Here is a 14,229-nt window from a genome sequence, read left to right as displayed (position 1 = left end):
AGAACGAAAAATAAACCTTGGAAAAGTAAAACGAAACAAATAATAATAATAATGAATTTAATATAGCGCTTATCCATCGCTGTCCTAAATGCTCACAATCAATCAAAATCATATGAGATATACAAGTATAATCATCTACTTATTACGAATAACTAATGATAGAAGAAAAATGCCTAAAAATTATAAGCTTCTTTTAACAAAAAAAAAAACAACAAACAAACAAACAACAACAAAAAAAAAAACCATGACGGATGATAATGATAATGAAGAAAAACTAACAACAACCTGACAACAACAGCAAGTACGACAGAACGACGAAGAAGAGGAAGAAGATGTAACTGAAGAAGAAAGAGAAGACTGAGGAAGAAGAAGAAGAAGAAGAAGAAGAAGAAGAAGAAGAAGAAGAAGAAGAAGAAGAAGAAGAAGAAGAAGAAGAAGAAGAATGAAGAAGAAGACTGAGGAAACAAGAAGAAAATGAAAAAGAGGAAGAACAACAACAAACAAGAATAAGATTTTAGAACAATAATTACAATAGAAAAAGCTACAGCTAAAAGATAATCGAAAAAATGATTTTCTACAAATTGTAGGGAGAGGGGAGGGCGAGCAAAAAGAAAGACCTTTCTTTCGTTACGCTCCCGTATCATTGATATACCTAAAGTCAAATGACCAGTCATAAAAATAGTACAGGAAATAGAGTTCATAATTTGGAAAAATATTGTAGAAATTATATACATGTTATTATATTATAATATATACTTATCTATTTTCATAAATTTCCATAAAATAACAATAAAATAAACATGAACTATTCTTATACTTATTCAAGTTGATGCAGGGTACATTTGTAAAGGCTAGCTCTCGTAATTGGTGCCAAGGAACTTCACGTCAAGTTGTTCACTTAATCAACTCACTTAATCAATTCATATCTTGTAAATTTTGCAGGTACATTCAATCCTTTATAGTCACATAAGACATTCTTTTTGGAGGGGCATATCTCTGTACTTGGCCATATTGTCTGGGGATTGAAATTAAAGAAGATAACAAACCACGAAACCGTGGATCTAAGATAGGACCTCTTTCGCTTCTCCGCTCTCCGTAGACACGCTTCTTGGAATATTGCCTAGAGGATGTTATGCTTGGAAGTCGCATTTGACTCTTCTTTCTTATTTCTTTATCAGGTTTTTCTACCTCGATTTCACTCCTTAATTTCTGTTCTTTGTTTACAGTGATTTGGTTCCCAATAGGCGGTAAAAAAGTCGGTCTTTTGACTCGTCTTGGTGGCATCATACGACGGCTTTCCTTCTCTTGACTGTTACTAGGCTTTCGCACAGCACGCCGCTGTATTTCAAGGATTCTTCTTTGTTTATCGGTGGATTCTTTCAGTTGTCTCTCGTAAAGTCTAATGATATCAGGCTCTTTAGTTCTGTTAAAATCACTTTGTGTTACTATGCTTGTTTTGTACATCTTTTTCAACATGTTAGTTCTATGGCGCTCCTGAGATACTCTGCTTTTAGGTCTTCAGGAATGTTAAATATTGGTAACTAAACTCCACGCCATCAGCATCATAAAATGGATAAAATTTTAGCTCTTCTAGCGCTCTTTTCAGATGAATCAAACTTGCTGAATTCCTCTACTCGGATTCGCCACGGCTCCAAATAAATCAGTGGTTATGACTACGACTTTGTTGGTGCCCAAACAACTATTGCCTTCAATACTTCATCGTCAACAACCAGAGGTCATATTGACATATGACACTTAGTACATATCACTATCAGTAAGTTAATGACTAAACCAATTATGACATCTAGGACTGTCATACAAGGATCTCGCCATAACTTTCCAACACTGTTGTGCTTAAGTTAAGCGTTTAATTAATGCTTGGTTTATTTTTATTATTGTTAAAGGTATTTGAGGTTATTCGGGCAATTCATGAATAATCCTGCATAAGATAAAACAATTTAAAACTCGGCTCAAAGTCGTAACCGATCGTACAAGTCCTCCAACTTTTCGTAAAAACTGCCCGCGTCAACTTAGTCGAACTGAACATTTAACTATCATTTCTTGGGTGATAAATTTGCAGAGTATAAAGTGTTTACATGAAACAAGATCATAGGAAATGTCTTTTGTCTCAGGACTTTCCCCAGAGACTTCACTTTAATCAAAAACGAAATCTCGCAAAGTTGCATGGACACATTTCTTCTGCGCAAGCAAGGAGCAAGACGTTTAGTCCGTAGCCGAACTGATAATCACGTTGTTAAAACACTTTTTTGCGATTTTGTTCATAATAAATAATGGTAAATAATTTACTCGTAAAGTTTTTTTCAGGAAACCAAGATTGTCCTAGACAAATGTCGCTTTTGAAGGATGAGACAAAAGATTCCATATTTCCGAAAATTGCCCCAAAAATTGCAGCAAAAACCGCCGCAAAAATCGCCAGTGTAAACGGGGCTTTAGTGTTGTCAGTAAAAATCCGATTTGCCATTTCGAAGCAGTTGACGATGTCAATGAGAAACGCCTATTTGTTTTACGAATCCAGTGCGACAACTTTTTTGTGGAACCAGAAAAGGTATGAATGAATTTTCTCAGCTTTGTAACTGAGTGAGGTATAAGAAACACTGTTTATGAAATAATTTTCAACAGGAACAACGAGCTATCGCATAGTCACATCAACGGTACATGTTTCTTGATAATGCTTTTCATGGAATCATGCAGTTCTCGGCCAAGGTCTCAATTATTTTTTGTTCATTTTTTATGTATCTTCAAGTATTTTTTCATTTTCTTTTTTTCTTCCAGCTTCGTGAAGAACAGATCTTCCTTCATCCAGCATCTAGTAAGACGACACCAGTTCAAACAAGACCGCTCTATATAGTATAACTTCTTCTCTCACTTACTAACAATAAAGGGAAAAATTGATGTTTCCTCGCCATCGTAAGAAGGAGTCAGAGACGAAACAAGCTTTTGAAATCTTGGATCTTTGTTCACGTTAAAGGCTTTTCGTCTTCGCTTTTTATAAATTTTTGGCATTTTTTTAGTTCCAAAGTCTATCCTGTCGGGGCTCCGTGTGTTGGTTTGGTTTAGGCTTGGTTTGTCTACTAAAAGAGGCAAAAAACTTTCGTTTTTAATTGATTTTGGGTCAAGCTGTTGTTTCTGGTCAGTCTTAGGAGTTTTAATCTTCGCTTGCGATTGCACTCTTTTTAACCTTTGGTCTTTACTGCGCTGCTCTCTATAGTGCTTTAAAAATGAACGTAAAGTGTCATGTGGTTGAACGGCTGCATTTGTTTCTGAACGACAATCCTCATGAGACTCAGATTGTATCGTAGGAGTTTCAGTTGCATTTGCTTTTGTGTTTTCTCGTATTAAGAACTCGTTTAGTTTTGAAGATTCTTGTGATGGTTTTCGTTGTAGACTTGTTTGAATCAATAATTCAGTAACTACAGACAAACGCCGACTCGATACCATCTCAGAAGACACGCTCGTGCCATCATCGTCTTCTTCACAAATTACAGCACACGCTGTGAATTTTTGTTCCAAGTCCTTTTTCGTCTCTTTTGATACTTCTTTATCAATTTTATTCTGAACTTTCTTCTTCTCTTTGGCCTTGCTTTTAGCCTTTTTTGGCTTATTTTTCCTAAGATGCATAGGAAGTAGAGCATCAAGAATTTCTTCGTCCTTTGATGAGTCATTATATGTGCTGTAGTCAACTGCGTGTGAATCATATATCTTCAGTTTCTTGTCTGTCAGTAATGCCAGCCTTTCTTCATTTTCTTCGGCTCTCTCCTTTATCACACCAAGACCCGGTTTCCTGGACGTCGTCGAGCATTCTGACTTGGTTTTTCTATGAACTTTTTGGTTTGGTTCCTTCACCTGTGTCCTCGTCATCTCTTGTCTTTCCTCTTGTTTTTCGTTTTGTAACTTAGTGTTTTCTTAACTGTTTAATCATAGCTCTTCAGTTAATAAAGCTTAATTACTTATAGTCTTGTGGTAACTAATGGAAATGATACTCAATTCGGGTCGCTGTAACTCATCGTTCTTCCGCCGCAATGTTGGTCTTCAAAACAATCCCACATCGACTACCGCCAAAACGTTCCTAGTCATTTTATTCACATCTTATGCAGATTTCCTCACGAGTATTATTGAATCTTTCAAGAGCAAATTAGCATTTCATGACTTTCTTTGTGCTGTAAGCAACCTTATTATCAAGCTCTCTATTGTGAACGGCTGTTCTGCCCTGTTGCTTTTTCATTAAGAGGTAATTAAGGGGAATCAAACAATTGCTCATCAAAATCTATTATACTTTGATTGCAAGAGAATAGCGTTCAGGCACGTAGTACTCCGCGGTATTCATATAGAAACTATTCAATCTTTAAAAAGAAATTTATTTAGCGTTCTTCGTTTTTTTTGCGTAATTATTGGAAAGTTAATACAACGATTATTTGCCGAACCATGAGTTTGTTATTTGATAGAAACATAGAAAGGAATTTGTAGCTCAATTTTCATGAATTTTTTCAAGGCCTGGAGGATCGAAACAATAGAAAATATTGAAGAAATAAAAGATATATGCGCTCATCGTTATAACGCCGATAACAAAATTGAGCGGTTGGCAAACTGGCTTATGGCGATCGTTCATTTTCCAGCTACACGCAATACGATTCCAGATATATACATCATCCGAAAATCTGGATCCAGTTTACTACTCTATCTCACTGGTATATATTTTTTAGATAATTTTACGATAGAGTTTTTCAAAGTTCAGTTAAAAAGTCAAATATTGAAGTCAACTTGGCGATGATCTATTTCTACAAAGCAGGCAAGCAGGCAAGCAGGCAAGCAGGCAAGCAGGCAAGCAGGCAAGCAGGCAAGCAGGCAAGCAGGCAAGCAGGCAAGCAGGCAAGCAGGCAAGCAGGCAAGCAGGCAAGCAGGCAAGCAGGCAAGCAGGCAAGCAGGCAAGCAGGCAAGCAGGCAAGCAGGCAAGCAGGCAAGCAGGCAAGCAGGCAAGCAGGCAAGCAGGCAAGCAGGCAAGCAGGCATGTTTCCAGAACTTTCTTAAATTTAACAAGAAAAAAAAAGGATTCTCCAATAAAGTTCATTCGTTTACAATCACTAAAATGTAATCCAGATTCAATTCTTAAAAAGGAACGTTTTTCGGCCTAACAAAAGCTCCAGTTTCAGAACTAAAACATGAATATTTAGAAGACATAACCGGTGATGGAGGTGGGGCAAACACGTGATGAGATCCAAGTCTTCGCTTCTTTTCTTTCCTCGACTCTTGTATACGAACTGTAGGATCTTTACTCCTCGGAACAATTTTAATCACTTCGGGACATAAAGAGTCTGGGCTCATCGAGGGATTGGTATGACCACGTGAGAGTAACACGCGACTACACGATGTTCCGTGATCACGCGTGAAAAACGGTGACTCAACAGATCGACCTATAGGACTAGATGCCGACTCATTCTCACAATCTAAGAATTTTACATTTCCAAGTCTTGACTTGGCAATTTCATTGTCAAAGGTTTTTAATTTTTGAATTGCTGGAGTTTGTCGATTTAGTGAGATACTAGTTTCATGTCCGTGCTCTTTGTAATGACCTGAATTAAAGTTGTCCACACTGTAGCCGTCTTTGTTTGAGAAGTTCTTCGTGTGTGCAAAACGAGATACGTCATGAAAGCTATGGAGAGAAGTCTTATTAATGTTCTTGAATGGGCTGCCATTTCTTTCGTGCCGTAACAACCCAAATCTGTTGTCACCGATGTCGGGAAAGACCCTCCTTGTCAAATTAATCCTATTCCAAGAAACAGTTTGTTCGTACCTCTTGTTTAAATTCCTCGAGTCTTTGGTACTAATAAACTCACCGTCTAGATCTCTGACGAGCTTAAAACACTGTTGTCCAGTTGAAAGCTTGTCTCCTAGTAACTGCACCGTTACTGCATGCCTGAAGAAAGGCTTCATGTTGAAAAGAATTTCTGCACTTTGTCTTTTACTCTTTGGTAGTGAATACCGTTTGGAAGAATTCTCGTGCGATGGGGTTTGTGGTGTAAAGCGATGAAACGGTGAATTTGGTAGCTTTGTTGACGGTGGTAACGTCGAAAAATCTTTATGGTAACCCGTGTCTAATGACTCCAAAACCGCCATTGTTCGTCCTGTATTGATGTATTCTCTCTTCCTCTTTTTTGGCCAAACTTTTAAGATTCCTGCACAAATTCTTTATCATTTCATGAGAATATGAAACTAACCAGAGTTTTGTCTCAAGAATATAAACTCACGTACGACCGGTTTTCGACAAAGATGTACAAGACAACAAAGGAGCTAGATTATTACTAATAACTGACAACAATAACGGACCAATGAGATAACACAAGGGATGAGAAATCTATTTAACTAACGGTATCTTCTAAATGCTCCTTTAAGCGAATAATCCGCCTGGAAACAATTGACCTTAGTGTTGGCATGATATGAATCCTATTAAAAGCAATAAGTAATTGTTTGTGTTCCTCAATATGTATTATTCAGGTGTCTTAGATAAAGAAGTTTGATACTCCATTCATGGTTATGACAAGATTATAGCAGTCTTGAACTGCCTGTGGTATTCTCTACCTGTGGCCTGGGCCCCAAAACGCATTGTTTTTCTCATTGCTGTGCTTATTTTTAGACAATCTATAACTAACCAAAATATGTATTAGCTAAAGAGTAAGCTTGTACTATTATTTTCTAAAGAGCAATATAATAATGCATAATTTATTTGCCACCAACAAAAAATATGCAACACAGTGCCAAATAACTGTTCTATCTTTTATGACCCCAAATCTTCTAAAACTATTTCAGTCACCTCTATTTCCTTGTTAAGGCAAGATTATTCGTCTAACGTTGTGCCTGTTTGTGACCTATCTTGTTGACTTTACGATCTTTCCAGGCAAACGAAAAGATGCAAAGCCACTGTCAGTGAACTGAGTCCTACCTGCACTGTTTGCAGGCGCGTCTCTGAAGTCTAAAAAGATTTGATAAAGAACTGATAACTACAGAAAATAAGGTCTTTCAAATTACTCTTACATGGCGTTTCTCTTGGGGAGATTCGAAATCTAGGGTGATTGGGTGAGTGTGTTAAGGGCGTCGAAATGCCAGACTTAATTTCAGCATCTAAACATGGTACAGCTTTCTAGATGTCATCTTGTTTAGTTTAGAAGGTTCGATCCGCTCTCAGCTAAATCTGTCCGAATCTAGGTTCCTTTATCTCTGTGGCAGGTGTACTTGTTATGGTGCAACCGAATTAATATTACTGGGTGCTGAGGTTGGCTGGTATTTAGCACTCTATTAAAAAGGAAAAGAAACCTTAGAATTAATGAAAATGATACAATGAAGGTTTTACACACACCCTGCAATTACCAAGAATACAATACATCCTGCAACACCAAGAATACAATACATCCTACAACACCAAGAATACAATACATCCTACAACACCAAGAATACAATACATCCTACAACACCATGAATACAATACATCCTACAACACCAAGAATACAATACATCCTACAACACCAAGAAAACAATACTTCCTGCAACACCAAGATTACAATACATCCTGCAACACCAAGAATACAATACATCCTACAACACCAAGAATACAATACATCCTGCAACACCAAGAATACAATACATCCTACAACACCAAGAATACGATACTTCCTGCAACACCAAGAATACAATTCATCCTGCAACACCAAGAATTCAAAACATGCTTCGAACAAAACAAAACTCCTACTCTACATTGCTGTAAAATTTTGTGTTTTTTTTTCTGCATACCATGACTATAATCAGGATTCACCATGTACGTACCATTGAAACGTGCCACCAAACTTCTGGGTTCTGAGCAGTGAGTTATGTCATTCAGTTGACACAAAAAACTATCAAAATGGTAGTTCCAACTCTTACAACCACTGCTTGTCTTACAGATCATGAAGCAATTATCAATTCCCGCCATGTTTAAGGAAGCGATCACGTGACCCAAAAGCACGTGACCTTTGTGGGAATAGAAAGACTGAAATGGTGTGTTTTGACTTTGAGACTGTTGCTATGGCGATACCATAAATATGAAGAACAGGTATGGCGTCCTTAACATTTTCAAGCGCTGCAAAAAAAAATCGTAAATTATTATAACGGATTCTTGAAAGAAGTTAAAGAGTTTCATACCAGCGAAAAAAATTGATATCTAATACGAAAACTGATAATTTATTCTTTTTAAATCTGTATCAGTCTCACAGTCGACGTGCTTGTCTAGACTATTCAGCATAGAGCAAGTAAAGTTAAGATATACCGAATGAATATGCAAAAATTATCAATAACGTTTTATGAAGAGCTGTAATTTTTATACACTTTCATGCGTTAAAGCTGGCATGTCTTGGATTTTTTCAATCATGTGAGAACAGCATCGAGTAAAATGGAGTGACAGCTAGAGAGACATCTATAGAAAGAGAAATGGAGAGAAAAAGAAAGAGACAGAAAGAAAGAGAGAGAGATACAGGAGAAAGAGAAAGAGGAAGAAATAGAAAGAGAGAGCGAGAGCGGGGGAGGATTTCCGATACACAAATATGATTTTAAGCATACATGCAGACAGACTGTCCATTCATTTCTGCGATTTGGCTTTTAGTTTTGGAGAGACAAAATCTAAGATTTCCCTTCCAGTGGTGGTGGGTACCGGGTAACACCACCCCTCCCCCTAAATCGGGTACCGTGAGATGACAATCGTTTTGCCCTCATCCCTAAAATGAAATAGGAATGCTGTTAAGAATAGAAAGAGTTTTCAGTAACGCACAATCTTAAGAAAAGACTATTCCTAAAATTAAACATAAGATAACGTAACGCGAACTGCAAAAAAGGCATTGTCATTTACATTCAGTGAACGTGAGAAATATCTTAACATCATGGAAGAGGGAATATTCGACATTTTTTCAAATATTCTAGCTAAAACGATCAAATATTTTAGTATATAGAGGATATTACATGGGCGCGCGGAGATACGAAATTTATCTTCGAGTGTTTAAAAGATCTCTCATGAGTGAGCTCAGCGAATGAGTGAGATATTTTCAACACGAGAAGATAAATTTCGTATTTCCAAGTGCCCATGTAATATTCTGTTTATTGTATATTTATCCATAAAATCAACTTAATACACATGGTAACGATATTTTCACATGTGAAAGTATCAGTTTTTCGGAAAGGAGAAATATAGGTATTTTATGGATAATTATATGATAAGTATAAATATTTAGAATGTTTACCTCGGTAGAAGACTTGGTCCAAAAATCGGTGAAGACTTCCTGTACTTAAGATAGTGGTGCCGCTCTGAAGAGTTTCAATACAAGGGTAGAGAATTCTGACAAGTGAGATGATTAAATATGTATATGATGGTGACGTCAGGCAGTTGACCCATCTTCTCTGACGTCATACATTGTCAATTTTTTTTTTTTTTTTTTTTTTGCCGCGCTTCAGTTGGTTGAATGGAACTTAAAATAACAACGAGGCAGACGGTATCGTTAGGTTCAGTAATCATCATAACTAGAAATTTGAGAACATTTTTGAGAAATTTCTTTTTTTTTTTCTGAATGATGCAAAATTTCGTGGGTCATCTGAGTCCCTTGAAGGGGTAACTATTAGTAGATGTAATTACGAAGGCTGTTCCTTTTATTTTAAGACCCTTGGAGAGATATAGGTCCCGGTGATTGAACCTAAGACCTCTCGCACAATAGTTCGATTCCCAACCAACTGATGAATGCCTAACCATTTGATTTAATTACAAAGGCAGCACCTTCTACTCATTTTTTTAAAAAACCCTGAGTGTTGGTCCGGCAGGGGATTGAATTCCGGCCATGACCGGCTCACAACCGACCAACTGCCAAGCGAGAAGACGCGCGTTCCAAGATATCCTGATCCCAGTCAATGCAGATACTTTAGTATGAAAGCTAACAATACGTCATCTACCAATTAAAAAGTTAAGTTTGAGCGACAAGACAGGAAGCGAAAAGTATCAAGTCTTTAATGAAAAATAATAGACTAGCGGAACGGAGGAACGCATCGGCTTTTGCTAATCGAGTCTTAGAATATCCGAAAAGCAAGCTTAAGTACATAAGAGGATTGGAAAAATTACTGTGAAGTAGTAATAGAGTTTATAAGATTTCTGTATCCGACAACCCGACAAACAAAAAATTCAATAACTTTGGTAGATACTTCATGGGTTTAGACATAGATCGGACAACACTGATCAAGTAGAATTGTCGCACTCGCATCATTCTGTTTTATTTCTAGGTCAATGTAGGAGTGACTTCAGAGAGTGGGGTGGCTCTAACCCAGAATGCCAGCCTTATTTGATGATTTTTCATTCATTCAGGGACAAATCTAAAGATGTTACCATTATAACGGGTAGGTCGAAAAAGCCCAACCAATGGATGATTATAATACACGTCATTGGTCGCACAGACAACGGTGCGACTGGTATACGAGGTAGTTACCTAGTTCTTTTACTCTATGCCGCAAAACAAACAGTTTTTTTCCACGGTTCCTTGGAAGCACATCCTAAACGATGATTAACGAGTCACTGCGAGATTGATGCTGTAACCAAAGTTAATTCAACCACGGTGTCAGGAATAAACTATAACAGACTACGTTTAAAAGGATAACAGATTAAGAAACGAAATTACTGAGATAAGGCTTTTAATTTTTAGAACTTTTAGAATTTTTTAGGGATCTTTTTAGGAATTTTCATTTCGTATTAGTGATTATTAATTAATTTTTCATTTCTAATTTATATTTGTACTTTTTTTCTTATGCACAGCTTCAGTGTAAAAAAGTGGTTAGCTTTCTGGATTCTGTGAGAAATAAAGTTATTATTATCGTTATAGTATTAGGCAAAAAATAAGACAAAATTGAAATTTCTAGAGATTTGAGAAACGTGGATTGATGTGGTTTTAGCATATGATCATGTTAACTGCATTCCTTTGGTTTTCCAAATAAATTGATGTCACAATAGCACACGCAATTAAATCTTCATTATCAAATAAAAAACACGTTACGTAATTTAGGGGGGGAGGGGGGGGGAGTTATCACTCGTTGCTTTAGAATTAGCTAAGTCGAGGAAGAGGTATTCTTGGAGTTATAGAAAAGTTCTTTGAAGCTAGCTGTTCCAGCTTTTGTCGTTATTAATGGCACTTAATCTACGATTGGTTTTGTTTAGATGTTATATGATTCATCGGTTAAACAAAGAGTGCCACTAATGAATGCAAGACAGTGAGTATACAATTTAAATAAGGTCAATGTAAAGTCAGCCACACCGCCACAAAATGCCAACAATAATTATTGACAACAAAGTATAAGATGGTTTTGGAATTGGGGAGTTCGATTAAATGGCTCAAACAACTTCGGGGTACCTTCTACTTGACAAGGAAAATGCTACTTTAACGATAGAGTCTGATAGCAGAAGCACCTTTGAGGTTGTCGTCCAAGCTACGAGCATGGCTTTCATCTTGTTATCTGGTTGTATTGGTAATATCTTAATTCTCTTAGCAATCTATGTCGATAGGACACTCCAGACGGTGACAAACTCTTTCCTAATCAACCTGGCTGTAGCAGATCTCTTGCTATCGTTGATTGGGATGCCATTCACGCTTGTATCATCAGTGACTTACGAGTGGATATTCGGGCCTGCTTGGTGTAACATCAATGGTATGGCAAACTCTTTATTCTGTGTCGCATCAATAATGACTTTAGCTGCTGTCTCTATCGACCGATATATCGCTATAATACACCCCTTGAGGTACACATCTTACATGACAAGGAAGACCGCGGGTTTGATGATTCTGTACATCTGGGCTCATTCGTTATTGGTCTCTCTTCTCCCAGTGTTTGGATGGTCCGAGTACACATTCCTACAAAACGAATCCATCTGTACTGTTCATTGGCAGTTAGATATTTCATGTACGATGTTTATTTTTGTGGTATGTTTCTTTTTACCACTTGCAGTCATATCGTATTCTTATTCTAGAATCTTGAAGACTGCCTGGGCTCAATCCAAACGAATTGTCCCAGTAACTGGAAGGATTTCTCTGCGAAAAAAAGACTTGACTCCGGCAGACTCGAGTACGAATTTAAGCCGAAATTTAAGCGATGGATCATTGGATTCTCGCCATTATCAAATAAGTCGAGATACGGTGTCTACTTATGGCCGAAGTTCAGGATCTCAGTCAACAGATGAATTCTTGAGTAAAAACTTGAAAACACAAGACAAAAAACCAATGCCTTTGAGAATTCTCGAAAACAATCACGCACAGTACTTTGATGGTACAGGAATTTCTAAAATACCTTCTCTGTACACAAACGAGCCGTATGAAGATGTAATTGCTATGAATTTGGATAAAAACGCAAAACTAAACGATGAGGCTCAGAAAGAAGCTGCACTACACAACACAAGCACTTTAAAAATGCTGGTTAATGAAAAAAATACAAGAGCTATAAAAGAGAAAAACAATGTAAAGTATGAAGAGAGTTTGTTGTCCATTGAAAATGCAAATAACAACGAGTACCATAAACCTTCTACGTCATTCAATTCGAGAATAAAAGATACAGGCATTTTTGTAAACGGCTGTATTGATGAAGGTGAGAAAGGGGGGGCTTCAGTTTCTTCAGAAAAGATGCTTGTAAGAGGGAAATATGATGAACATAGAAGAACCCCCGTGCCTCAAGGACTGGAAAAAGATCTAGAGATAGCAAGCGATAGACGTTGCAAAGAAGAAATGCAAGATGTCATAAACAAAAGTGATGATAGTTTGGGAATCTGTCACTTCATGGACAATGAAGTCGTACATGAGGATACAATGGGTTCAACCACTGGAATTAATCTCCGTAATGATGCGGAGCAAGGTTCTGGTAGCTCTGCACAAGGCTCCATAACCTCTGATGATGTCTTCCTACCGTCTAGTCATGATGCTGCAAAAAGAAAAGATCTCCATGGAAGTGATGAGAAATATTTTGAAACCAATAACAACAATGTTCTATTACCTGCTTCGACACAAAACAAAAATGGAAGAATACATCATTTTCAAAACACACGAAAAGCAAGAATTTCTGTCGTGGTATCTTCCGAAACACCAAATGATTCACCACGACCAGAAAAGCGTCAAAGAAGAGTCACTTTAGCTACCTATCCGAAGAGTTATTTGGAAAACCGAGTCGTTAGCCCTAAATCTAGTACCCAAACTACACAATACTGCAGAAGAGAAAGAGATGGACTTCCTGGAATAAAAGATTCTGAGGTTTCGAAGTCGACGCCTTGTCTTAAAAACGCCTCATCGCAGGTATCCCTTAGGGTTGAAGATGCTGCAAGTGTTATCAAGCGAAAACTAAGCAGTTGGAACAACCCTTCAGCTTCGATACAAGCGCTAAAGAAGAAGTGCACCAACACTACTGCAGGGATATTGAAAATGAAGCAAGACAGAAAAGCAGTGAGGACTTTATTGATTGTTGTAGGCACATTCGTGTTGTGTTGGTTGCCACACTTCATTGGTATATTCTGTCTTATTACAAACGAATGTACGTGGCCTGATCGATATTTTGCGATAACAACATGGCTTGCCATGTTGAACTCGGGATGTAACCCCGTAATCTATGGAGCCATGAGTAGACAGTTTAGGAAACGCTTTCGACAGATACTACAGTGTAAGAGAGGATTCTTTTGAAACTAAGATGATACAGATTTTCTTATCAATTCTTTACCCATTTGTGAATAATTCATTAGAATGTTTAGCCCTAAAAGCTTTCACGATATTAGAAATACTGAAAACAGGAAAGAGTAACTTAAATAATTATTAAATAAACTTCAATTTTGAAATTACATTTTTATTTTCGGTGTAAACTAATCTCGAAATTCTCGCCCAAAGAACTTAACATCTTCTTTTCAATATTCATTTCTTTTGAAAGGTAAATCCCAAAGCAAACAAACGTTAATGGAACAGGACCATAGAGCAAACACTGTACAAAATTGCAAAAAGGATAAATATGAGTTACAATGAAGGTTTGACCTGTTTTGGTGGTCTCCATAGCGTAATGCGAATATAATCCGTAGAAACTGTGTATGACTAAGTCGGCAGGCGCTGTCTGAGTGATACTCAGTGATCCTACACGCTTGGGCTCGGCTTCTCTCTATCCCAGACCGTCGTAGCTTTAGCTTTGCGGAAAGCCTTTAAC

The 14,229-nt window shown here is 37.3% G+C and overlaps 1 protein-coding gene and 1 long non-coding RNA gene across 2 annotated transcripts; one reads left to right on the top strand and one right to left on the bottom strand.

Moving 5' to 3' along the window:
* Window positions 1-6,426: 6,426 nt before the first annotated feature.
* On the bottom strand, window positions 6,427-10,051 carry LOC116290525 (uncharacterized). The gene is made up of 3 exons (XR_004196471.2): window positions 9,276-10,051; window positions 7,834-8,125; window positions 6,427-7,305 (listed from the first exon to the last, which is right to left on the bottom strand). It is a non-coding gene; the product is annotated as an uncharacterized LOC116290525 (long non-coding RNA).
* A 1,069-nt stretch (window positions 10,052-11,120) lies between these two features.
* On the top strand, window positions 11,121-14,055 carry LOC116290532 (uncharacterized). Its single transcript, XM_031697584.2, has one exon. It carries the CDS (start codon window positions 11,394-11,396, stop codon window positions 13,719-13,721), a length of 2,328 nt encoding a protein of 775 aa, XP_031553444.2. The 5' UTR covers window positions 11,121-11,393; the 3' UTR covers window positions 13,722-14,055.
* Window positions 14,056-14,229: the final 174 nt, after the last annotated feature.

This window comes from Actinia tenebrosa, unplaced genomic scaffold, assembly GCF_029948245.1.
Source record: "Actinia tenebrosa isolate PJP-AT-01 unplaced genomic scaffold, QUT_ActTen_1.0 PGA_scaffold14__42_contigs__length_11649687, whole genome shotgun sequence".
Taxonomy (NCBI): Eukaryota; Metazoa; Cnidaria; class Anthozoa; order Actiniaria; family Actiniidae; genus Actinia; species Actinia tenebrosa.
Note: the sequence above shows the minus strand (reverse complement) of the source record. Positions and strands in the feature narration are given on the sequence as shown.

Excerpts from the sequence above, each read along its gene's own strand:
- LOC116290532 (XM_031697584.2), top strand. The coding sequence starts at position 11,394 with ATGGCTCAAACAACTTCGGGGTACCTTCTACTTGACAAGGAAAATGCT.